Source organism: Vitis riparia, chromosome 6, assembly GCF_004353265.1.
Source record: "Vitis riparia cultivar Riparia Gloire de Montpellier isolate 1030 chromosome 6, EGFV_Vit.rip_1.0, whole genome shotgun sequence".
Classification (NCBI taxonomy): Eukaryota; Viridiplantae; Streptophyta; class Magnoliopsida; order Vitales; family Vitaceae; genus Vitis; species Vitis riparia.
In genome coordinates, this window is record NC_048436.1 from 16515898 (window position 1) to 16541810 (window position 25913).

General features: G+C 34.0%; 4 protein-coding genes across 4 annotated transcripts in view; all 4 read right to left on the reverse strand.

The window, feature by feature from the left end:
* Nucleotides 1-103: 103 nt before the first annotated feature.
* On the reverse strand, nucleotides 104-4543 carry LOC117917045 (subtilisin-like protease SBT4.4). Its single transcript, XM_034833269.1, has 9 exons — nucleotides 4443-4543; nucleotides 4267-4358; nucleotides 3932-4178; nucleotides 2057-2555; nucleotides 1840-1934; nucleotides 1532-1750; nucleotides 1279-1390; nucleotides 978-1191; nucleotides 104-645 (listed from the first exon to the last, which is right to left on the reverse strand). Exons 1-9 carry the CDS (start codon nucleotides 4541-4543, stop codon nucleotides 104-106), a joined length of 2121 nt encoding a protein of 706 aa, XP_034689160.1.
* Nucleotides 4544-5817: 1274 nt separating this feature from the next.
* Nucleotides 5818-9110, reverse strand: LOC117917046 (subtilisin-like protease SBT4.6). The gene is made up of 8 exons (XM_034833271.1): nucleotides 9001-9110; nucleotides 8829-8920; nucleotides 8482-8728; nucleotides 7610-8114; nucleotides 7303-7403; nucleotides 7003-7215; nucleotides 6795-6906; nucleotides 5818-6704 (listed from the first exon to the last, which is right to left on the reverse strand). Exons 1-8 carry the CDS (start codon nucleotides 9108-9110, stop codon nucleotides 5958-5960), a joined length of 2127 nt encoding a protein of 708 aa, XP_034689162.1. The 3' UTR covers nucleotides 5818-5957.
* Nucleotides 9111-12327: 3217 nt separating this feature from the next.
* On the reverse strand, nucleotides 12328-15421 carry LOC117917047 (subtilisin-like protease SBT4.6). Its single transcript, XM_034833272.1, has 8 exons — nucleotides 15312-15421; nucleotides 15139-15230; nucleotides 14796-15042; nucleotides 13983-14487; nucleotides 13706-13806; nucleotides 13391-13600; nucleotides 13163-13274; nucleotides 12328-13077 (listed from the first exon to the last, which is right to left on the reverse strand). The coding sequence occupies exons 1-8, from the start codon at nucleotides 15419-15421 to the stop codon at nucleotides 12328-12330; spliced, it is 2127 nt and encodes a 708-aa protein (XP_034689163.1).
* An 8517-nt stretch (nucleotides 15422-23938) lies between these two features.
* Nucleotides 23939-25913, reverse strand: part of LOC117917048 (subtilisin-like protease SBT4.6) — a 14006-nt gene continuing 12031 nt past the window's right edge. Inside the window, exons 7-12 of the mRNA XM_034833273.1 lie at nucleotides 25658-25913; nucleotides 25448-25542; nucleotides 25141-25350; nucleotides 24898-25009; nucleotides 24607-24820; nucleotides 23939-24503 (exon numbers count right to left, since the gene is read on the reverse strand). The exon at nucleotides 25658-25913 is cut by the window's right edge and continues 246 nt beyond it. Coding sequence (XP_034689164.1) covers nucleotides 23956-24503; nucleotides 24607-24820; nucleotides 24898-25009; nucleotides 25141-25350; nucleotides 25448-25542; nucleotides 25658-25913 — 1435 coding nt within the window. The 3' untranslated portion in view covers nucleotides 23939-23955. The remainder of the gene's footprint in view (nucleotides 24504-24606; nucleotides 24821-24897; nucleotides 25010-25140; nucleotides 25351-25447; nucleotides 25543-25657) is intronic.

Below are 25913 nucleotides of genomic sequence, written 5' to 3' on the forward strand. Positions count from 1 at the left end.
ATCTGGATGGCATGAAATTCCACAGTTATTGAATGTGTTATAGATACCCATAGAGAATCAACACTTCCATAGTCCCATGACAATATGGGGTTAGCTCTAATTACTAATCTGAAGGCATATCATTATCTGTATACACAACAATGGGACTCTTCACCAGATGCCTACCATCGGACCACACCAGCAAAGCAGACTCCATTAATCCCAATCCTTTTCCAACAACACTCACAGCAAAGGGTTTCTCCTCATTTAGTGACCGGAAAGAGAGAACATTAGGAATCACGCGCACCTTGAGTCGTGGGCTTGTTGTGGTGACTTCTGCTTTGTATATGGACGGTGCAGGGCCAACATTTTTAACTCTCCTAGGAAACTCGACTTTGAAAGGCTTATTTGGTGGAACTTTAACTGCCATGGAAGGATAATTGAGATCCTTTGCTGAGAATGTACTGTTCTTGGGACATTGGCTGTTTTCTCCTGTAATGAGTCTCATATTTTTTGAATCATAGCCCATGCCGCATAGCATATTAACGTAGTCTTGTTTATGGGCATGGTATATTAAACCAGGACTTATGGCTTTTACTGGATTAACATGCCCAGATCCATAAGCTAGTTCGCCATCTGGGGTTCTGGTAGCATTCATCCTCCATGCTGTGAACACAAGAAATTCAGAAACTTAGTGCACAAAATTTATGAAACAAACTCAGTGAAATTAGCTTTCATTATGTAACGGCTTACTCTCAATTGTGTAAATATTGTCATATTATGTCTTTATGGGCGGGTCAAATAAACTGTCACATTGTGGTGAGGTCAGGTTCGGATATGATAAATTTGTAGTAGTTTGCTTTCAATAGTGTAAATATTGCTAGAGCTCAAAAAACTCTCATGACTTTGAAAAATGTTTACATGATATAGAGAAGCCCATACATATATCCAGTTCAAAGAACTTTTTCTCTTATTTGATGTGGGATAACACAACTTACCAGTAGTCATAAGAGCGGATTGGATGGCTGAAGGAGACCAGTTAGGGTGGAAAGTCTTAACGTAGGCAGCCACTCCAGCAACATGGGGACAGGCCATAGAGGTTCCTGATATTATATTGTATCTAGCTACCCTTTTGTCTCCACTGATCTCTGAGGGGGAAGCGAGTGGGGAGAATGCTGCCAGGATATCTACTCCCGGGGCACTTATATCAGGCTGCAACATTGTTAAGCAAACCGAAGACGTGTATAAGTGAAATGAAACAAAACTAGGAGAAAGATATAGGTTATGGTTTAGATGTACCTTCAGAATTTCAGGCAAAATGATATTAGGGCCTCTCGATGAAAACTGAGCAACAACAGGAGCAGAGGCATCTTTTCTACTCACACTTCTCAATATGGTTGCTTCAGGCGATCTGTGAAACAAGAACCCCAGAATTTTATCACTCCAGGGAAAAAAATCCACACTCATGGAGTAATCATCTAAACCTCGGTTTGTAGAAAAGGAGAGATGAATAATTAATCAAGAAATGGATTATTTTGATTAGAATCCTCACTTTGTTGAATTGATGTATGACAACAGCTTGTTAAAACGCTTCGGTCTTAAAGCTGATGCAGGCAAGGGGACAATAAAAGAAACATCAGTTTGGAAGTCATTCAGCATAATTGCCCCAACGGCACCAGCCTTGAAAGCTTCCTGCAAACCCCAGAAGGCTTGACATACTACAATCTTTCCCTTCACCAATTTACTGTCTAAACACTTTGATATGCATCTCCTGAAATGCAGTGACAGTTCCAGTAGTTAATTTGTATATTTTTCTATTTGGAGAAACCAGATGAATATGAGCTTGAGAGCTGAACTTACTGGGCACTGAATGCATCACATTTAGATGTAGCATCTTTTCCATACACAAGAGGAAACTTCTCTCCTCTCAACTGGAAAGAATTAATTGCTGCACCCTGTTACATAATCAAATAAGTAGTCCACTCATAGTAAGAAGCACTAAAAATCTATGTAATATATATGAAGAAACACATTTTTCATAGCCAAGTTATGTAAATTATGGATTAATAGTACTTACAGTTAGTCTTGTTCCATCCCCAAGAATAACTTTGCTAATGATTCTGCGATCTGTGCTGCTGGCCGCTACACTGAGTAACCATGGTGCAACGCCTACTGCGGTTGCTCGCTTGGGTCCATTGTTGCCTGCAGAATTCACGGTTAAAATACCTTTCTGCATAGCATGAAAAGCGCCAATGGCGATGGAGTCAATAGTGAAATCAACTGCTCCTCCCAGGCCTAATGAAATTGTAATGATGTCAACCCCATCGGCAATAGCATCATCGAAGGCAGCCATTATATCTGCTTCCTCACATCCTGATGGATGGCAAACCTTATATGCAGCAATCCTTGCAGATGGATCCCCTCCTCTTGCAGTTCCCTTTGCCACCCCAAAGAAACTTGCAGTTACTGGGTTGCCAGCTGCTGTTGAGGCTGTGTGGGTTCCATGACCATCTATATCCCTCACATAATTATCAGGAGCTTTCTTTGCATTGTAATTTCGAGCTCCAATGAGCTTACTGTGAAATTTGCAGCAGAATAAATACAAAGAAGAGATGCAAATTAGCAACAGGGTGAAAGAGGGAGAGAATTTGACTATGGTAAATGTATTATTTTGTTATTAGTAATTGATAACTTTAATTTTTATAAAAATATGGAAAAGGGGTTGGTTAAGAGCTATGAAAGGATTAATAAACACTCCATCAATGTACAAGTTAAGAAGAAAATAATGCTGTAAAGATGATATAAAAGAGAAAATAAGCGGGATGAGAGTAGAGATATTACTTTTTCCATTTTTTTTAAAAACAAGAAATTATTAAAATCCCGTTTAATAGTGATTTTAAGAAACATTTATAATATTTATAACATTTGAAAATTTTTATTATTCAATTATAAAAAAGCTTTGAAATGTTTTCTAAAATTATGGTCAAACACACTTTAAATGTTGTTAAAGGAAAGAGAAAGGGAAATGAGGTATTAACGCCTAATATATAGTAAAAAAAAAAAAATGTAGAAATTATAACATGATAAAAAAATATATATTTGTCTAGTTAGTAGTATGATTATTATTTATCAATTGTCAACAAAATTTATTGTCACTAAGAAAATGCATGCAAGAGGAGTAATTTGACTTAGGTGGATAGGAGAAGATGCATTGGCTTGACTAATCATATGAAGTTAGGAGTAATTCTTGATTTTTTGGCATCTTTATGTTAGTCATTGTGAAATTAAATAACTTTTGTCCTATTTGACAATTGTTTTATATATGTAAAAATTAAAAAAGGAAAATATGTTTAACTACCAAAAAGCTGAAAATAATTTTTTTGTAATTAGAAACTGAAAATAAGATGTTTTCAAAAATTATCTTTTATTTATTTTTAGTTATTTTTTTAAATTATTTTAAAAAATAATTATACAAATATAAAAATTATTAAACATATAGTACTACATAAAAATATAAAAAATAGTTTAAAATATTTCAATTTCCCATATAGACTTCCTTATATAACACATCATAAAATAATTTTAAAAAATACATCCCAAAGTCTTCTATGTTTTTAATCACAGAATTTTCTAAGACTTAACAAATAAAAAATAATAAATCAATTACGTAGAAAATAATTGGCTTCATATCATAATGAAATTAATTGTTTTCAATTAGCAGTAATCTTATATGAATACTAGGTAATTAAGGGCAGACACAAATAGACAAAAAAAAAGTGGTATTGAATCATATCTGAATATAAGGCTAATGAACACCAAACAACTAGTGAAATATGGGATATATGTATAAGTAGAGGATAGAAGATGAGAGTATTAGACACTGACATGACAATGAGATATTTCTTAATTGAAGGAATAAAATTATAAGCAAAACTTGAAAACTTAAGCTTACTTGTTGCAGGTGAAATTTTTGCCTCCCTGACAAACTCCTCTCCATTTTCTTGGGATAGGGCCAAAACCTTTATCACTAAAACTCTCTGATTCAGGCCAAATTCCAGTGTCAAAAACACCGATTATAACATCACTCTCAACACAAGGCCTTCGCCTGATGGACTCAGTGAAGCCCATGAAGTCCCAAGAACGTGATGTCTGAGGTTGGAGAGTTTTGCTTGGAAATATAGACACCACGTCTTCCATATCTGCATAGAAATAAAAAGACATGTTATAACCTCACTATGTACATGAAATAATTTCAAAAAATTTGCAAAAGGATTGTGCAATACTCACTAGCTAGTCTTTCTTTTTCTCTATCAGTGAGCCTGGCTGCAAATCCATTGAAACTCTTTCGATAGCTTCTCACGAAGGCTTGCGATATAGAACTAGCGAGATATTAAGACACAGTCAGAGTCGAAAATAACTCATGGGTAATTGTTGTTTTGAACCCTAATAGACTTAAATGTTACCTCGTCTCAAGAACACTTCCAAGAATACTATACTGTTGACCCATGGGTGAGTATGCCTGATTCTCAGGAAGGTGACCCAGGTACACCACATAAACCTGCATTATCGACAAAGCTACTAGTTAGTACTTGTAGCATCCATAAAAACGATAAAATTATGCAAAGAATGGCTGCTAAAAGAATTAAAAAATACTTGCCTTTCTATCTTCATCTGCAGCACAATATTGGGTTCTTGTTATGAAGATGAAAACAATTGCATATATATGATAAAACCATTGGTTATAGAACTTGGACATGGTCAAGTTCTCAAACCTGTAACAGCTGCAAGGCGTATGATCTCATTCCTAGTTAATATATAGAGGGATTTTTTTTTAAAAAAAAATTTAAATTTGATCCTTGGATTTGTTTTGGTAAAGAGGTTTCATCGATCTATACATAAACATTTTTCTTAATCGGGTGCTTATTTATTTTGTTTTTCATTATAAAGAAAAAACATGTGCACTACGTGGTTATTTCTCTCTATATATAAATGCTTGTAATTTTGCGTTTTAGTTTTGTAGCCTAAATTAAAACCAGATTCACAATGAAGGTAATCCTGGAAGGCAGTAAAGTAGACATTTGTTGTAATCATTAATATCATATTGCCAGCATCCTATTCCAGGCAAGACAATTACGCCACTTTAAGTAAAATCACTCTCACAAGACAAAAATGGCATGTCTTTGCTATATAACCTCCACCGTCATCACAAACAATGGAATCAAGTAATTAAGCAAACTTAGTGCTAGTGAAGAAAACTGAGCTTAATCATTGCTTGGATTTTCAAAACTCTAATTAAAAATATTGATTATCACCTTTAACTTAGCTCTTGTCTGCTTAATAAATCAGAGGTTTTCGTGATGATTTCTCAGTGAAAAAGTACAAGTTAACTACTTAATGTTTCCATTAAACTTCTAGGAAAAATGGTCCAATTAAACTAATACCCTTTTGATTTACATTCTACTTAGTAACACTTTTGTAAAATTATTCACATTTAGTAAAAGTGATTAGATATTCCAAGGATGAAACAACTTTTATATGGAAAAAAATCCAATCCTTATTTCATTTTCTTTTCTTTAAATAAAATACCTCTCTTAAGAAAATATTCCATTACAAATCTTAATACCTAATTTGATATATTTCTACTTTGTCCCATTTCTATTTAGGAATTCTTTATTTTACATTTATTCTTCCTATTCACATATTTATAACTTTTATCCTTTATATAATCTAACAATAGTCACATATGCCAATATGGAGTAGAGAAGCCAAAGAAAGGCACAATTGAATATAAAATGTTATATAGTAAAATTGGTATTGCATTCTCAAATTTTAGGCGGATAGAGGCATAATACTTTTCCATCAAAGTAGTAGTCTTATTAAAAGATTGCTTCTTGATCAATACGAGCTAGTCAAATTGATCTAATTGACTGATTTACTCTTGAGAAGAAATTCAAGATGCTAAGAGGGTATATGATTAATCATATCAAGAAGTCAGTGTAGACTATGACGGGACTCCTCACAGTATGAGTGCCATCAGACCACACCAGTGTCGCCGACTCCACCGGTCTCTCCATCGTCATTCCTTGACCAGTAACAGTCACCACAAAAGATTTCTTCTCCTTTTTTAACTTGAAAGAGAGCATGGGAGGATTCACTTCGACCTTCATACGTGGATGTTTTCTGATAATGACTTGTGCTTTATAAGTAGAGTTGGAGCGGCCAACATTTGTAACAGTTCTGGGAAACTCTACTTTAAAAGGCCTTAACTGCTTAACGTAAACTGTCATTGAAGGATAGTTGAGATCTTTTGGGGAACCTTTGCTGTCCTTTGGACAACTGCTGTTGTCTCCTGAAATGAGTCTCACCATTGTTGTGTTGTAACCCATGTCGCACAGCATCTGTGTGTAGTTGTCCTTAGTGGTTTCATACACTAATCCAGGACTTATAGCTTTAACTGGATCGACATGCCCAGACCCAAAACTCAGTACACCATGTAGATTTGCAGAAACTTTCATGGGCCGAGCAGTAGTCATAAGAGCAGACCGGATGGCTGAAGCAGACCAGGCGGGGTGGAAACTTTTAACATAAGCAGCAATTCCAGCAACATGGGGGCAAGCCATGGAGGTTCCTGATAATATGTTATATTCCACAGATATGCCGTCTACAAGTTTAGGAATAGGGGAGAATGCTGCCAATATATCTACTCCAGGGGCCGTTATATCTGGCTGCAACATTTAAAGGAACTCGGGAAATTGAAAAATAATATAAAGAAAGCCACAAGAGAGAGATAAATATCATGGACTGGCTAGATATACCTTCATAATTTCAGGTATGACTGAGTTTGGCCCTCGTGATGAAAAGGAAGCCACTACAGGAGCAGAAGAATCTTTGATCGCTTCACTCTTCAGTATCTTTGCTTCAGCTTTGCTGTAAGGAAGAATCCAGTAATGTTATTGTTATCATTAAAACAAAAAACATCGAATAATTCGCAATGGCTCAGTTGCTAATTAGCAGAATCCTCACTTTGTGGACTTGTAGTAGGAATGGACGATTTGCAAGTCACTGTCATTTAGAGCTATTGTAGGTAAGGGGAAGACAGAAGCAACACCAGAATTATCCCATGTGATTGTTCCGGAGGCACCAGCCCAGTGAGCACCGTCATCTCCATGAGTGCTATCGCATAGTAGAATTTTTCCTTTCACTGCACTACTATTCAAACAATCCTTCACGCACACCCTGATATCCAAAGATAAATCCCTTGTTTAGTATGATATTTGTCCTCAACGAAATGCAATGTAAATGTGACCTTTAGCAGTAACTTACTTGGATAGGAATTCATTACAGGCATCTTTGAGGCTAGAATCATTTCCGTATATCATAGGGTACATGGATCCATTCATCGTGAAATAATTAAATGAACGACCCTGTTGATATAGAGAGAGCACCAGGTGGATAAGAAGATAGTACTTAGAATTACTAATGTAAACAACTAACCATTCACATATTGTTATATATTCGCTTAGAAATTGTTCTCTTTGGGCTCACTGGCCTCTAGGGCTTTCAAAAGCAAAAGTCTAAACATACTAGATGAGTCGTGAACTAAGGTGAAAGGAGAATTGATAATACTTACTGTTAGTTCTTTTCCATTGCCAAGAACCACCCTGTCAATAATTTTGCGATCAGTGGTGCTTGCTGCCACACTGACCATCCATGGTGCAACACTATTTATAGAGTATACTTCCGGACCTCTATTTCCTCCAGAATTCACAGTTAAAATACTTCTGGCCATGGCATGAAAAGCACCAATTGCTATGGGATCCTCTTCCAAAGCAACTGCAGCTTCAAATCCAAGGGAAATTGAAATGATGTCAACCCCATCTGCAATAGCATCATCAAAGGCAGCCAAAATGTCCGCGCTTGCGCACCCTATCAAAACACAGACTTTGTATATAGCAAGCCTTGCAGAGGGAACCCCTCCTCTTGCCTTTCCTTGTGCTAAGCCATGAAAACTCGCATTCTCTACATTGTTGCCAGCAGCTATTGAGGCAGTGTGGGATCCATGACCATCTATGTCCCTCACCTCATTATCGAAAGTATCATTCAGCGAATTGTAGATTCGAGCTCCGATAACCTTCCTGTAAATTTCCATATTACATTGATAAAGAAAATATTATATGGTTGAAAGAAGAATGTCACACAGATGTCTTTTTATTTTTATTGGTATGGGTGAGGAGATATTGTTTAGCTTAAATATGTGTATGGACCTCAGAATAATAGCCACGTGAGAATGCAGTAATGGTATATGCATTCTCCCAAAAGAGGAGCCTTTTTTTAAGACTGAAAATTACATCATAACTTAGAGTTCTGTTGGTGATTCTAGGAAGTATTTTTAATATATTTAATACTTAAAAAATTTTATCATTTAAGTGTTAAAAATAAAATAAACAATTTTTAAAATCACTCTCACATGCACTCTTAATTATATAAGAAATTTATGCTTACTTGTTGCAAGTAAAACTTTCGCCACCTGAACAAACACCTTTCCATTTTCTTGGAGGTGGACCAAAATCTTTATCACTAAAGCTCTGTGATTCAGGCCAGATTCCAGTGTCAAAGACCCCAATTATAACATCACTCTCAAGAGCAGGTTTTCGCCTTGCAGTTTCAGAGAATCCCATGAAGTCCCAAGATCTTGTTGTCTGAAGCTTTAAAATTTTATTTTCAAAAATCGACACCACGCCTTCCTTATCTGCATAATAGTTTCAAAGACCACACTTTAATTTTTTAATTTGTCAAACAAATAAATTTAATTCAAAATACTGTGATATGATTTTGTGTATGGTACATACTAGCCAATTTTTCTCGTTCTTTTTCAGTGAGCTTGGCTGCAAATCCGTTGAAACTTCTCTTATAACTTCTTACCAGAGAGTCTGTTGCCGAACTGAAGGGAGGACACAATATCAACTTAGAATATTTCTAGGCAATTACAATTTTATGAAACTCCAAAGCTTCAAAAGATACCTGCCCTCAAGGACGTCGTCAAGAACACTAAGGTGTTGAGACATAGGTGAAAATTCCCCCTCAGGAAGGGATCCTAGATACGCTATGTAAACCTGCCCTATCATTAACATCGATCATAAACCACTGGAAAATTAAGACACAAACAACACATGTATATTGTGCCATCTATTTATCAACCAGCAAAATTCATCGTTACAGGGCAAGATGCCACTTGCCTTTCTGTCTTTATCAGTAGCGCTAGCCTCCATGGACATCATGGCAATGAAAGCTATAAAGAAAACATAACGACGCTGAAGAAAATTGAGTTTACCCATTGTTGATGAATTCTCAAAGCTCTTACCGTATTGATATGAGCTAGTCGTGGCTTATGTCTTTCTTGATAAATAGGAGCCTTTTCTTGGTAAATATGGGAGGTTTTCTTTTTCTTTTTCATTTTGAAAGAAATGGTCACTTTTGGAAACACACCTATTATCGATTTCCATTAAGCTTTTTTAAGGAAAACGAAAGCCAATATCCTTTATATGTCTATTTCAGCTGTACCACTTTTGTGAAATTACACATCTACACTTATAGTACTCTTGTAAATATGATGATTAGACATTCCAAGGATGAAGTAACCTTCATATCATTTCTAATAAAGTTAATATTTTATATAAATGTTTTCCTTTTCCATTCCTTTTATTCTTTTTATTTATATATGTAAATGACATGGAGTGGAGAAGAGAAAAGGGGGAAAATAATTTTAAAATAAATAGGAAAATTAAAGAAAATAGTGTTTAATTATATTTGCATTCATCAAATATGTTCTACACATTCACCTGAATTAAAAATTTTATTGGAAAAAAATTGCTAATAATGAAATAACCAAATTACCCTTTAAATTAGTATTGTCTAAATAATTTTCTTTTTCTTTTCTTTTTTCCTTTGATCTTTGCATTGAAAAATTAAATAAAAAAATGATATGGTTCAACCCTGGACCCATGTTTGAATGTAGCGGAAAACAGTGGAACTCAAGAGTTGATATGTGTTTGAATCATAGGAACTAATAATCATTGATCTACTTATATTGATGACGTTATTGTTGCTATGATCAAAGAAGCAATACCAAACATGTCTCCAAAGAGATCAAAAAATAATTAGAGTTGTAATTGTATGCAATTGTAAAAAACTCAAGCGTGACAACAATATGGTAATATATTGGACATGATGACAATGTTGTAATTATTATTAATCAAGAAAACCCAAAAGGAACTCGATTTTTTGGTGCACTCAGTTTGAAATTTAGATAGTTAAATTTTACTAAAGTAGTTTCCTTGTTTAGAACCATACTTCCAATCATATTTGGAACACTACAAAATCTTTTTTTTTTTTTTTGCTCTTGTTTTTATTTCTTTTCCACTTTTTCAATATTTCTTACTTTTAAAACATTTATGGATTATTCTTAACCATTTTTAACTATATTTACAATAATTTTGTCAAAATTTATATAAACTATAAGCTCTAAAATATATTCATGTGGTACAAATAGTGTAGTAAAAAAATTTGAAATTAGCTTTGATATTCTCTCAAATACCTTTTTATTAATGAATAAGTTTCAGAGAAAGAACTTTGCTTTAAGGTTTGTTGTAGAAAATAAAAAATTAAGTAAAAAATGAAGAAGATAGCTGCCAAAGAAAATAATGAGAAAAGTATTTTAAGTTTATTGTATTGAAAATTTTTAGGTGGATGTATTAATAGGATTAAGATTTTAAAGTGGATTTGCAAATAGGGTGATTGTGTAGAGTGATTAGGTATATGCAACTATAAAAGTTCTCTTAAAAAATTTTGAATTTTAAATATATTAAGTAATAATAGAAATACTTCCTAGTGTTTGAAATCACTTCCTTTACAAAAATCAGATCGACTTTGGTAAAGCTTTAAAAATAGCTTTTATAAATTTAGACAATCACTTAAAATGATAATTTTTGGACTAGTACTTGATAAATAGTTCTTCTAAAAACCATTTTTTATAAAATCATGTTTTAAAAAATACTACTAAAGACATTCTTTTTGTTTCTATCTAAATATTAACTCATTCTCCAAAAAAGAGTTTATGATAGAAGAAGTATTAACAAAAATTCTAACGATAACCAATAATATAAGTTGAAAATGTTGCTATAATTTCTTAGAATTTAATTAAAAAAATATTTATGAAAAATAATATAAATTCAGAGCTTTTCATGTTATCCCTATTCATTTATATCCAAGTCACACTAATATGTTTTCTATGGATAAATGCTATCAATCAGAGCTTTTCATGGTGACATTTTGCTAAAAAATTTGAGGCTTTCTTCCTTTGTTTTAAAATAAATCACTTTCCAAAAAGGTTGAACTACTTTCCATGGTGGTTTGCACTAAAACTTCTAGGAAAAAGGATCTAACCAAGCTAATACCCTTTCCATTTACATTCTACTTGTACAACTTTTGTCAAATTATTCACATTTATAATGTTCCCCTAAAAGTTATTAGACATTCTAGGGATAAAATAACTTTTATACAGATAAAAATCCAGTCAATACTTTATTTTTCAAATAAAATTCTTTTCTTAAAATAAAATTTCCATAACAAATTTTAATACCTAATTTGATATATTCCAATTTTCTCCCATCTCTATATATTTAGGAATTATCTATTTTCCATTTATTCTTCCTATTCACATTTGTAACTTATATCCTTAATTCATATGATCTATAACAAGTCATCACTTAAGCCAATATATAGTAGAGAAGCCAAAAGGGCAAAAAATTAATTTAATAGAAAGCATACAAAATTGATCAATTTAAAATGTGATATAGTGATGTTATAAAATTTGGTATTGAATTCTTAGGTTATGTTTGGTCCCAAGGAAAATATTAGGGAAAGAAAAAAAATATAGTAAGAAAAATGTGTTTTTTTTTCATGGTTTTATAATGGAAAATACCAAAATTAAATATAATTAAAATTAGTTAAAATTTTATGGATTTTAAAATTATTTTATTTTTGTATAATGGAGAAAAATAAATACAATACAATTAAAGAAACAAATAAAAAATTATGGACTTTCAATTTATTTTTAAATTTTTTTTATTTTTTTCTTTTAGTTTTTCTTTTTTATTTTTTTTCTCTAATATTTTCCCTTAAATTTTAGAGTAATCAAACATGACCTTAAATTTTAAGGGCGTATACCAACTTTCTATCCAAGTAGAGCTTTATTCAAAATTACCTCTTGAAGATCAATACGAGCTAGATTGATCTAATTAATTTTATTTAGTCTTAGAAAATAAATTCAACATCGCGAAGAGGATTTGATTAATCAATCAACATGTCAGTGTAGACCGTAATGGGACTCCTCACAGTATGAGTGCCATCAGACCACACCAGTGTCGCCGACTCCACCGGTCTCTCCATCGTCATTCCTTGACCAGTAACAGTCACCACAAAAGATTTCTTCTCCTTTATTAACTTGAAAGAGAGCATGGGAGGATTCACTTCGACCTTCATACGTGGATGTTTTCTGATAATGACTTGTGCTTTATAAGTAGAGTTGGAGCGGCCAACATTTGTAACAGTTCTGGGAAACTCTACTTTAAAAGGCCTTAACTGCTTAACGTAAACTGTCATTGAAGGATAGTTGAGATCTTTTGGGGAACCTTTGCTGTCCTTTGGACAACTGCTGTTGTCTCCTGAAATGAGTCTCACCATTGTTGTGTTGTAACCCATGTCGCACAACATCTGTGTGTAGTTGTCCTTAGTGGTTTCATACACTAATCCAGGACTTATAGCTTTAACTGGATCGACATGCCCAGATCCAAAACTGAGTACACCATGTTGATTTGCAGAAACTTTCATGGGCCGAGCAGTAGTCATAAGAGCAGATCGGATGGCTGAAGCAGACCAGGCGGGGTGGAAACTTTTAACATAAGCAGCAATTCCAGCAACATGGGGGCAAGCCATGGAGGTTCCTGATAATATATTATATTCCACAGATATGCCGTCTACAAGTTTAGGAATAGGGGAGAATGCTGCCAATATATCTACTCCAGGGGCTGTAATATCTGGCTGCAACATTTAAGGGAACTCAAGAACTGAAAAATAATATAAAGAAAGCCACAAGAGAAAGATATAGATCATGGACTAGATATACCTTCATAATCTCAAGTATGGCTGCGTTTGGCCCTCGTGATGAAAAGGGAGCCACTACAGGAGCAGAAGAATCTTTGATTGCCTCACTCTTCAGTATCTTTGCTTCAGCCTTTCTGTAATGGAGAATCCAGTAATGCTATTGTTATGAAAAAGGAAATTGAATAATTCGGAATGGCTCAGTTCACCAAATCACTACTAATCAAGAAGTAGTTTTTATCAGAATCCTCACTTTGTGGAATTATAATAGGATCGGACGAGGCGCAAGTCTTTACCACGTAAAGCTATTGTAGGTAAGGGGACAACAGAAGAAACACCTACATCCAATTTGATTGAGCCGGCGGCACCAGCCCAATGAGCGCCCTCATCTCCATAAGCGCTATCACATAGTAGAATTTTTCCTTCCACTGCACTCTTATTTAAACAATCTGGCACGCACAACCTGATATCCAACAATTAATACATTGATTTGTATGATTTTTTTCTTTTTCTTTTTTTTTTTTATTTGAAGAAATTCAAGTTCAATGTGACCTTCGGCAGAACTTACTGTGATAGGAAATTATTACAGGCATTGGCACGGCTAGTAACTTTTCCGTATATAAGAGGGTACATGGATCCATTCATCGTGAAATAATTAAATGAACGACCCTGTTTGATATAAAATAGTACTTAGAATTGATAGTGTAGCCATCCACATATTGTTATAAATTCACTTAGAAACTGTTCTCTTTGGGCTCACTGGCCCCTAGGGGTTTCAAAAGAAAAAGTCTACACCTACCTGATAAGTAGTGAGCTAAGGTGAAAGGGGAATTGATAATACTTACTGTTAGTTCTGTTCCATTGCCAAGAACCATCCTGTCAATAATTTTGCGATCAATCGTGCTTGCTGCTACACTGACCATCCATGGTGCAGAGCTAAATGTAGAAAATACCTCAGGACCTTCATTTCCTGCAGAGTGCACAGTTAATATACCTCCGGCCATGGCATGAAAAGCACCAATTGCTATGGCATCCTCTTCCAAAGCAACTGCAGAATCAAATCCAAGAGATATTGAAATGATGTCAACCCCATCTGCAATAGCATCATCAAAGGCAGCCAAAATGTCCGCGCTTGCGCACCCTATAAAAACACAGACTTTGTATATGGCAAGCCTTGCAGAGGGAACCCCTCCTCTTGCCTTTCCTTGTGCTAAGCCATGAAAACTCGCATGCTCTACATTGTTGCCAGCAGCTATTGAGGCAGTGTGGGATCCATGACCATCTATGTCCCTCACTGAAACATCGAAACTATCATTCAGCGAATTGTAGATTCGAGCTCCAATAACCTTCCTGTAAAATTTCCAAATTACATTGATAAAGAAAATTTGATATTGTTCAAATGAGAATGTCACAAATACATGGCATATGTTATTTTTATTTTTTTTGGTATATCATTTATAATAGTGAAAAATATTTGCGAAACAAAGGTGAGGAAATATTGTTTTGCGTAAATGTGTATGGACTTCAAAGATTAGCAATGCCAGACAATGATAATAGTATATGCATTCCCCCAAAAGAGAAACCCTTTTTAGACTGAAAGTAACAGCATAACTTAATCAAGAAGTTGAAGGAGAATTATATAAGAAAATTATGCTTACTTGTTGCAAGTAAAATTTTTGCCACCTGAACAAACACCTTTCCATTTTCTTGGAGGTGGACCAAAATCTTTATCACTAAAGCTAGGTGATTCAGGCCAAATTCCAGTGTCAAAGACTCCAATTATAACATCACTCTCAAGAGCAGGTTTGTGCCTAGATGTTTCGGAGAATCCCATGAAGTCCCAAGATCTTGTTGTCTGAAGTTTTAAAATTCTACTCGGAAACACCGACACCACGCCTTCCTTATCTGCATAATAGTTTCAAAGACCCTACTTTAATTTTATAATTTGTCAAACAAACAAACTTGTTTCAAAACATTGCAACATGATCTTGTGGTACATACTAGCCAATTTTTCTCGTTCCTTTTCAGTGAGCCTTGCTGCAAATCCATTGAAACTTCTCTTATAACTTCTTACCAAAGAATCTGTTGAAGAACTGAAGGAAGAGTATAATATCAACTTGGAGTATTTCTAGGCAATTATAATTATATGAAACTCCAAAGCTTCAAAAAAATACCTGCCCTCAAGAACATCTTCGAGAACCCCAAGGTGTTGAGACATAGGTGAAAATTCCCCTTTAGGAAGGGATCCTAAATACACTACGTAAACCTGCACTATTATTAACATTGATCATAAACCGCTGGAAAAATTAAGATACAAACAACACATCAACCAGCAAAATTCATTGTTACATGACAAGATGCCACTTGCCTTTCTGTCTTCATCAGCAGCACTAGCTTCCATGGACATCATGACAATGAAAGCTATGAAGAAAACATAATGTTGATGAAGAAAATTGAGTCTACCCATTGTTGAATTCTCAAAGTTCCAACAATATTGGTATGACCAAGTTGGGGCTCATGTCTACTTAATAAATAGGAGCCTTTCCTTGGTGATTTTTTGGTAAACAATGGAGGTTTTAGTTTTCAATTTGAAAGAAATCCCTTTTGGAAACAGAGAGCTATTATCGATTTCCGTTGAACTTTTTAAGGAAAAAGAACTAAATAAACTAATACCCTTTTAATGCCTATTCCAGTTGTAGCACTTTGTGATATCATATGTCCATCTTTACCGTAATCTTGTAAATGTGATTTGGCATTCCAAGGATGAAGTAGCTTTCATATTATTTCAAATTAAGTTAATATCTTATTTAATTTCTTCTTTTGAATTTCTCTTTTTTCTCATAGAATATTGCATTGATTTTTTTGTTATATATATATACATATATATAGATATAGATATATTTATGGTAAAAGAGCATTGTAGGGAGGAAAAGTCAACAAATCATTTTCCTTTTTTCTCATTCTGTTCCTTTTTTGTCTCTTTTTTTTCCTCAAATTTATTAAAATTTTCCACATTTCCAAATAAGTAATTAAATTTATGAAAGGAAAATTATTATATGAGTATTGTTAGCATAACCAACTAATATCAATCCACCCTTGTGAAAGCATCTCAATTTCCACATATTGTTGAGTATAAAAAATAAAATAAACTTGCATAATTATCATCTATATATTAAACATCATATTTTCTATCTTTCTACTCTACATTTTGTTGTTATCTGCAGAAATCTTTTTTCCTCCTTTCTAAATTTATCATACAACTCCATTGTTATAGTCTATATATAAATTAATGATATGTGGGGCTTGCACTTTTCCTGAATATATAGTAGAATATCATTAAGTAATGAATTAATAATAATAACATATATAGTCTTCATATTTCTAGGTTTTCCCTGAAAAAGAGAGGTGTAAACAACTGCGTGCAGGTTTGGAATTGCCTAGGTGGACATATTCAGCACCGCAAAAGGATGAAACCCCGGGCAAAAACTCCTTTGTGAGTACACGACATGAGCTAAAAGTCTTAACATATAATTTCTTCTATTTAGTAAGTCCACTTAGATACTATTAGGAGTAATTCTCTTATACAGTTGGAAATACTTCCAAGTACTTTTCCTCAGTTGGGATGGAACAAACAAAGTTCAAATCAGCCCAATGTCAAATCTTTTCCTCAATGAAATGTCTATCGAGTTCAACATGTTTAGTCTTGTTATGTTGTATTGGGTTGTGACCGATGCTGGTTACAACTCTTGTTATCACAATATAGTCTCATGGATCATCAAGATTCACTTATATTTCCCTCAATAGACCCTTTAACCTCATGCTTTTACAAATGCCAAAGGTCATGGCTTAAAACTTGGCTTCAGCAGTAGATCAAGCAACTACATGTTGCTTTTGCTTCTCCATGTAACCATGTTGCCTCCCACCAAAGTATAGTGCCCTAAAGTAGATCTCCTATTAGTAATCAAACCTGCCCAATCTGCATTTATGTAAGCCTCGACTCTAAGGTGACTATTCTTGAGAACAATAAGTCTTTTCCTAGAATTGACATCAAATACCTCAAGATTCTCAAGATTGCATCCATATGACATTATAAGGGAAAGCACATAAACTTCCTTACCAAACTAACAATATGCTATATGCGGTCTCATGTGAGACAAATAAATTAATCTCCTAGTGAGTCTTTGACATATTCATTTGTCAATGGGCATCCTTCAATAATGTCACCTAATTGATTATTTTGATTAATATGTGTTCCCACAGGTTTGTATCCTAGCATCCCAATTTCATTTAGTAAATCAAGGACATACTTTTCTTGAGGAATATAAATTCCTTTTATTTATCCTTCTACCTCAATGCCAAGAAAATATCTCTAATTTCCAAGGTCTTTGATTTCAAATTCTTTTGCCAACTTTCCCTTAAGATTTTGCATCTCTTTTGCATCATCTCTAGTGATAATTATGTCATCCACATAAACAATAAGTGCAATTATCTTATTTTCTATTATTGTTTGATGAATAGGGTACAATCTTCTTAGCATTGATGATAGGCAAATTTGATAAGAGACTTAGCAAATCTCTCAAATCATGCCCAAGAAGGCTACTTCAAACCATATAGTGATTTCTTCAATTTACAAACCTTTCCATTGTTGAATTTTCCTTCAAAACTAGGAGACAAATCGATAAGTACTTTTTTTTCCAAGTTCTCATGCAAAAATGCATTTTTTGCATTTAATTGTTATAGAGGCCAATCAAGATTTGCTATGAAAGATAATAGGACTCAATGAAATTTATCTTTTCCATGAGTGCAAAAGTTTCCTAGTAGTCAAGTCCATAAATTGATATCTATCCCTTTGCTACTAATCTAGCTTTATATCCCTCAACCAAACCATTAGCTTTGTATTTTATAGTGAACATCTACTTATTTCCCACTAAACTTTTTTCTTTGGGAAAATCGACAATATCTCATGTTTCATTCTTATATGAGGCTTTCATCTCCTCATTTATAACCTCATTCCTGTTGAAGTTAAGGGTATGGAAACAAAGGACTAATCCAAAAGACACAAACAAAGAACATAATTAATAAGAAGAAAAACTTATCGACTAAGGCGTGACAAACACTGTCCTTAAAATAGATCCACTGTCCTTGAGATAGATCCACTCTCCTCAAAGACGAACTCAGTGCACTAGGGTACCAATGGTCTACTTCCAAGATTCAACGGTCATATCTCGCCTTGGGTGCACTCTATAAGCGAGATGTGTATAACTCGGGTTTTGAAAAAAATTCCTCCAAATAGATGTATGAAAATACTCTTCGAAAAACTCTTTGAAAAATTGGTATTCATATATAGAGAGTAAGGGGTGACCTATTTTTATAGGCTACTAACACAATCCCAATGGGAATCTACTTGTAATTAGAAGATAACACAAAGTGGAAAGGGAATTTACTTATAAAAGGAATGAAACTCTATTAGCACAATCTCAATAAGACTCTTCCCAAAAATGTAACACTAATAGAATAAAATAAAATAAATAATTTGCAATAGGACACTTCCCAAAAATATAAGACTAATAGAATAAAATAAAATAAATTAAAAAATAATTCCCAAAAATAAAAATAGAAATTATTTATACTCTTCCTATAATCCCCCACAAAGTGTAAACATAATTTTTTTTTTTTTTTTTTTTTGAGGAAAAAAAATCCAATGCATCAGTACTAGTGCCCAAAGGCTATGAACTAGTCTTAGGACAAATAAGTATTGAATCACAAAACATGGTGAAAATAAATTTATATGAACCAGTGTTTCTTTATGTAACTCAAGGGACTTTTATCCACATTGGTTTTCTCAACTACACTACGAGCTGTACAAAACGGGTGGCACAAATAAGTCATGCACCCTGCATGGATATTCATGAGAGCTCTAGAGAACCTGCCTAAGTTGTCATAGGAAGCGGCTCCACCTCCATTCTCATATAGGTGAATCCATCAAGTATGTTCTGCATTTAAACATACCATCCATAAGGAATATGGTATTCATTAAGAGTAAACACTCAACCTTAGTCAATGCAGAATATGCTCTATCTACACCATAGGGATGGACTCTCATACAATTAGAGTTGATAGAGCACCTCAAGTCAACAAATGATTTGTTATTACCCATATGAACCTACTTCATGGAATTTCCATTCTAATAGGTTGGGTTACCACCACTCTTGACTTCTGTAATAGATATAAGCCTCATCCCCTTCGATGTTTCTTCCACTAGTTTCTTATTTAGTGGTTTCGTCAAAGGATCGACCAAATTCAACTCTGATTTCACAAATTCTAGGGATATAACCCCTTGTTTCAAAGGGTTACCACACAATATTGTGCCTTAGGCGTATATGTCTGTTCTTCCCATTAAATATTTTACTCTTAGCCTTAGCAATTGCAGCTTGGCTATCACAACACATAAACACAGACAAGGCTAGTCTCGTCCATAAAGAGATATCTGCTAAGAGGTTTCTAAGCCACTCAGCCTCCGAACTTTCCTTTTCTAAGGCAATAAACTCAGCCTCCATAGTAAACCGAGTAATGCAAGTTTGCTTGGCAGACTTCCAAGAAATTGCACTTCCCTCAATGATGAAAACATATATACTAGTGGATTTCATCTCATTTGAATTCGAGATCCAATTTGCATCACTAAATCCTTTAAGGACACTTGGAAATCCACTAAAGCACAAACCATAGTTAATGGTGTCTCTCAAATACTTAAGGACTCTACAAACAGCAATCCAATGGTCCTAATTAGGACTTTGGGTGTACCGACTCAATCTACCTATTGCATAAGCAATGTCAAGTCTAGTACAGTTCATTAAGTACATTAAGCTCCCTATGATCTGAGCATACTCTATTTGGGCAACACTATGTTCTCCATTTTTCTTCAGTTGTGAGCTGGGATTATAAGGAGTTGACACTGGTTTACAATCAAAGTGTTCAAACTTCCTTAGGATCTCTTCAACATAATGCTCTTGAGAAAGTTTAAGCCCATTAGGTTATTTTAATTCCTTAAATCACCTCTACCTCTCCTCGGTCTTTCATATCAAACTTAAAATCTAGGAATTTCTTGTAAGGTATTCTATTTTGAATATGACATGCGGATAGGATAGCTTCCCCCCAAAAGTTCAAGGGTGCTCCTAAACTTACCAACATTGCATCAAAAGATTTAAGACCTAGTTTTCGTTTTTTAAGTTCAGGAAGAAGAACTTTAGTTAAACACCCCTACACTTTCAGGTATGCTATATTAGGTGCATAACTCTTCCACAACTCATAAGGAGTTTTACCAGTTTTCTAGGTTGGTAACAGATGAGAACCATCTTCTGGTTTTGGGTTAGTCAAAGTGTGTCCCAAGTTCACTACATTAATTGCAAAGAAACTCTTTCCTGTAATCTCTTAAAGAATGTCCCGTTGAAGGGATCAATTTTAGAGGTGTCAGAACGGGTGTGAACTAGGGAAGCTTCTATTTGGATTTATTTCAAGATTGTTGCAGTTAAGGGTATGGAAACAAAGGACTAACCCAAAAGACACAAACAAATAACATAATTAATAAGAAGAAAAACTTATCGGCTGAGGCGTGACAAGCATTGTCTTTGAAATAGATCCATCATCCTCGAATACAAACTCGGTGCACTATGGTACCAGTGGTCTACCTTCAGGATTCAACAGCCAGATCTCACATTGGGTGTACTCTGTAAGTGAGATGTGTACACCTCGGGTTTTGAAAAAAATTCCTCCAAATAGATGTATGAAAATACTCCCAGAAAAACTCTTTGAAAAAATTCTCTGAAAAATTGGTATTCATATATAGAGAGTGAGGGGTGACCTACTTTTATAGGTCACTAACATAGTCCCAATGGGAATCTACTTGTAATTAGAAGATGACACAAAGTGGAAAATGAATCTACTTATAAAAGGAATGAGACTCCACTAACACAATCCCAATAGAACTCTTCCCAAAAATATAACACTAATAGAATAAAATAAAATAAAATAAAATAATTCACAATAGGACACTTCCCAAAAATATAAAACTAATAGAATAAAATAAAATAAAATAAAAATAATTCCCAAAAATAAAAATAGAAATTATTTAAACTCTTCCTACAATTCCATCTAGGATCACTTAGTTCTCATACATTTTTAGGAACTAAATCTAAGGACAAATGAGTAATAAAGGCCTTATATTGGTGGCGAAGTCTATGATAGGACAAAAAAATTTAACAAAGGAGGTTTAATATAACCATTTACACCTTTCTACATAGCTGTAGAAATATCAAGATCAGTGTCAAAACCATGATTAAGAAGAGAGGGGTTAGAAGGATTAGATATGCCTAATTCTAGAGTTGATGGCTGGTCATGTGTAAAAGAGATTGGGTCTTGTTCTTGCATTGGTAGCCTTGGCCTTTCAAGGTAAACCATCAAGTTTGAATCAACATTTTCGACGACTATTTCAAAAAATTACCTGCCCTCAAGAACATCTTCAAGAACCCTAATGTGTTGAGACATAGGTGAAAATTCCCCTTTAGGAAGGGATCCTAAATACACTATGTAAACCTGCACTATTATTATCCTTGATCATCCACTGGAAAATTAAGATACAAACAGCACATTAACCAGCAAGATTCATTGTTACATGACAAGATGCCACTTGCCTTTCTGTCTTCATCAGCAGCACTAGCTTCCATGGACATCATGACAATGAAAGCTATTAAGAAAACATAATGTTGATGAAGAAAATCGAGTCTACCCATGTCTACTAATACCATTTTCATGTCTATTCCAGTTGTACCACTTTTGTGAAATTATATATCCACGTTTGCAATATCCTTGTAAAACTAGTGATTTGAGACATTCCAAAGATAAGGAACTTTCATATCATTTTGAAATTAAGTTAATATTTTATTTTCTTTGTTCTAGATGCTACTTAATTATATGAGTTTATCTTTTTAATTAGTTCATTCAAGAATATCTCATTAAGGTTTAGTATTTCAAAATTGCTATGTACTATTTTCAATCAAAATTTTATAACTCAATTCTTTACATAATGTGCAAGAATATGCAAAAATTATGCAATCATTTCTTCTACATCAACATATCTTGAATCCTTTAATTTACCAATAGTACAAAGCATAGGACATAACGTGGTAAAAGTATGTCTATCCATCATAAGTTGGTTTATGCATTCTATATCACCCTCATAAATCAACCGATTAAGATTTTTAACTCGCTAAAATACTCTATTTGCAAGTATTCCCATCAATGTCTATGTCTAATAACACTTCCTTATAGTAGTACAAACAATAGTAAATATATTAAGTATGTTCCCTATGATATATAGAACTAGGGTAAGTTGTTTTCTCCTTTCCATCTCAATAAGGTTCATAGTTGCGTAATAGTCCTAGTCACAAAGGTGAAAAAAAAAAAAACATTTTATATTTTTAATTAATAAGAAAAAATTAAATGTTGTATGTAATTTATCTAATAAATTTTAAAGAAAAACTAATTTGCTACTATAGAAAAAACCCATGATGCAAGCCATTGTTGTTGATCCATTTCATGAAGTTTTGCTTTGAATTTGATAATCCTTATAGTTAATGACAACGACTAATCAACGTTTACAATGAAATTTCGTGATGGAACCTAACACTTCCTTGAAAAGAATGGTAAACAAGAGAGGTTCCCATGAATCAAAATAATAAATAACAATATGGGAAAATTCAAAAACATCTTCTTATATCCCCTTCTTTGCAATTTCAAAAACCTGGACAAAAATCCTAGCCAATTTGTTCAACAACATAAGTACAAACACAAATTTAAAAAAAAAAAAATCGTTATTCAACTAAAACTAGACCACAAGATAAATGGTGATTAAAATGGAAAATGAAAGCAAAACAATAGTATTTATGAAAAAGAAAATGTAAACGATAGTGAAGGAAAATTGAAAAAAGTAACTGACATGAAAAAGGTTATTTAGCCAATTTTTTAGTAATCTTTTTTTCTTTTATATATGACTATAGGACACTAAAAAGTTGGCTTATTCCATAGAGACATCTCATTCAAATGGGAAAATAAAAGAGAGAAGGAGAAGAAGGGGTTGCAACGGCATGCATTGCCTAGAAATTTGGACCAATGTTATTGGGAGAAAAATTTGTTATGAAGCATCCCAAATTCCTAATTAGTATAGATTATTTTTTTTTTTTTTTTTGTAAAGAATATAATATATAATATTTTTAAGTTGATATATTATTATAATGTTATACTTCCTTATAGAATAAAGAATGTGGAATGTTGTTAAAAATATCACTATAAATATTTTATGTTATGAGGAAAAAAAGTTATGAGTTGTAGATGGGTCTATAAAAACTATACAAGATGAATAGAGATATGAGAAAGAACGAAAGGTACCCGGTGGAATGAGAAAGTTCGTGCTAGGATATGGATACAAAAAGTGGGGAAATATGGTATGTTTCGAGAACCAAATAATTATATATGGTTATGTCATCTGTAATATTCTCTCTTGTATAGTGATAGAATTTTTTCTCATATGTGAACGTAGGCATGTTTGGTTTGATTATTTTATCATTCTGTTCTTGATTAACGAAGCTTGCATCAAAACTTCCGCGGTCATGACAAAATTGTCAAACTATATATAACTAACAAATCTAGCTTACTAACAAAAGCTACTAACTGGAATTGTACTTAACAAAGGAAACTAACATTTAAGAAGAGAAATACGAATATAGATGTCAAGAGAAACAATTCAACGTTGCAATTAGGATTTGATTAACCAATATTCCTATCAATGTAGGCTACGATGGGACTTCTCACACTGTGAGTGCCATCAGACCACACCAGTGATGCAGCTGCTATTGGTGCCTCAAATGAGTCGAGTCCTTGTCCAACAACAGTCACAACAAAAGATTTCTTCTCTTTTTCTAACTTGAAAGATAGGATGTCAGGATTCACTTGAACCTTGATATGGGAATTTGTGTTGATGACTGTAGCTTTATATGTAGAATTTGCACTCCCAAAATTTGTTACTGTCCTTGGAAATTCAACTTTGAAGGATTTTGTTTCTTCAACTTTAACTGCCATCGAAGGATAATTAAGATCTTTTGGGGAACCTTTAGTGTCTTTAGGACAACTGCTGTTGTCTCCTGAGACGAGTCTCACTGTCTTTGTATCATAGCCCATGCTGCACATCATGTTTATGTAGTCAGCCTTAAGGGCTTCATACACTAAACCTGGACTTACAGCTTTTACTGGATCAACATGCCCAGATCCAAACGCGAGTTCACCATCATCATATGTAGTACCATTCATGGGCCAAGCTATGAACAGAAGAAATTTGGAAAGTCAGAAGAAAACGATTAATTATGAAATGAAAAAAGTTATATTCTGTAGTAAAGAGTTAAAAGCAGTGATGAAGACTACCTGTAGTTATAAGAGCAGATTGGATGGCTGAAGGAGACCAGTCGGGATGGAAGGTTTTGATATAAGCAGCAATTCCAGTAACATGGGGGCAAGACATGGATGTTCCTGATAATATGGTGTATTTGACTGACCTTTTATCTTCAGCTTCATCAGTAACTGGAGCAACAGGGGAATATGCTGCCAAAATATCTACTCCTGGGGCTGTTATATCTGGCTGCAATATTTAAGGGAACCAATTAAAGAAATCAAAAAATGAAATAAACAGAAGCTATGAGGCAAAGCTAGGTGTACCTTCAAAATCTCAGGTATGATAGTATTTGGCCCTCTTGATGAAAATGAAGCCACTACAGGAGCAGAAGAATCTTTGGTTGATTCACTCTTTAATATGTTTGCTTTAGGATTTCTGTAAGGAAGAATCCAGTGGTTGTAGGGTTACATCTAAAAGATCAAACAATTAGCAAATATATATACAGTTCATCATACAATCCTTAGGTCGTAAAACAACAACTCAAACAACTAATCAAGAATCCTCACTTTGTGGAAATGTAGTAAGTTTCAATCATTCTAAATTCTTCCTCATTTAATGTTGATATTGGAAAAGGGACAATTGAAGGAACATCAAACTCTTGCGAGATTGATCCAACTGCACCAGCTTCATGAGCATCTCTGTCTCCTGTGATGCTTCTACATAGTATAATTTTTCCCTCCACTAAACTTCTTTCCAAACAATCCCCAGAGCACAGCCTGATACATATGCAACAACAAATCTATTATTAACATATATTTTTCTCTCTGAGGAAATTCCAACCTAAGTATCACCTTCAGGCTTCAACAGACTTACTGGGTTTCATATTCATCACATGTCCGGGTTGCATCTTTTCCATACACAAGAGGAAACTCGGTTCCATTCAACTCAAAAGTGTTAATTGAACTACCCTGTTAAAAGATATAGTGATTACATGTATACATACATTACCTAAGAATTAATAACTTTAAGTTACTTGTAGAGTAATGGCTGAGTTAAGATGAGAAGGGACTTGATAATACATACATCTAAAGTTGTTCCATTGCCAAGAACAACCTTGGTTATGATTTGGCGGTCTGTGGTGCTTGCGGCTACGCTGACCATCCATGGTGCAACACTTCCTACTGAATATGCATTGGGACCGCCATTTCCTGCAGAATTCAAGGTTAAAATACCTTTGGCCATGGCATGAAAAGAGCCAATTGCCAATGAGTCTTCATTCAAATTTGGAGCACTTCGTTTTCCCAGAGAAACTGAAATGATGTCAACCCCATCGGAAATA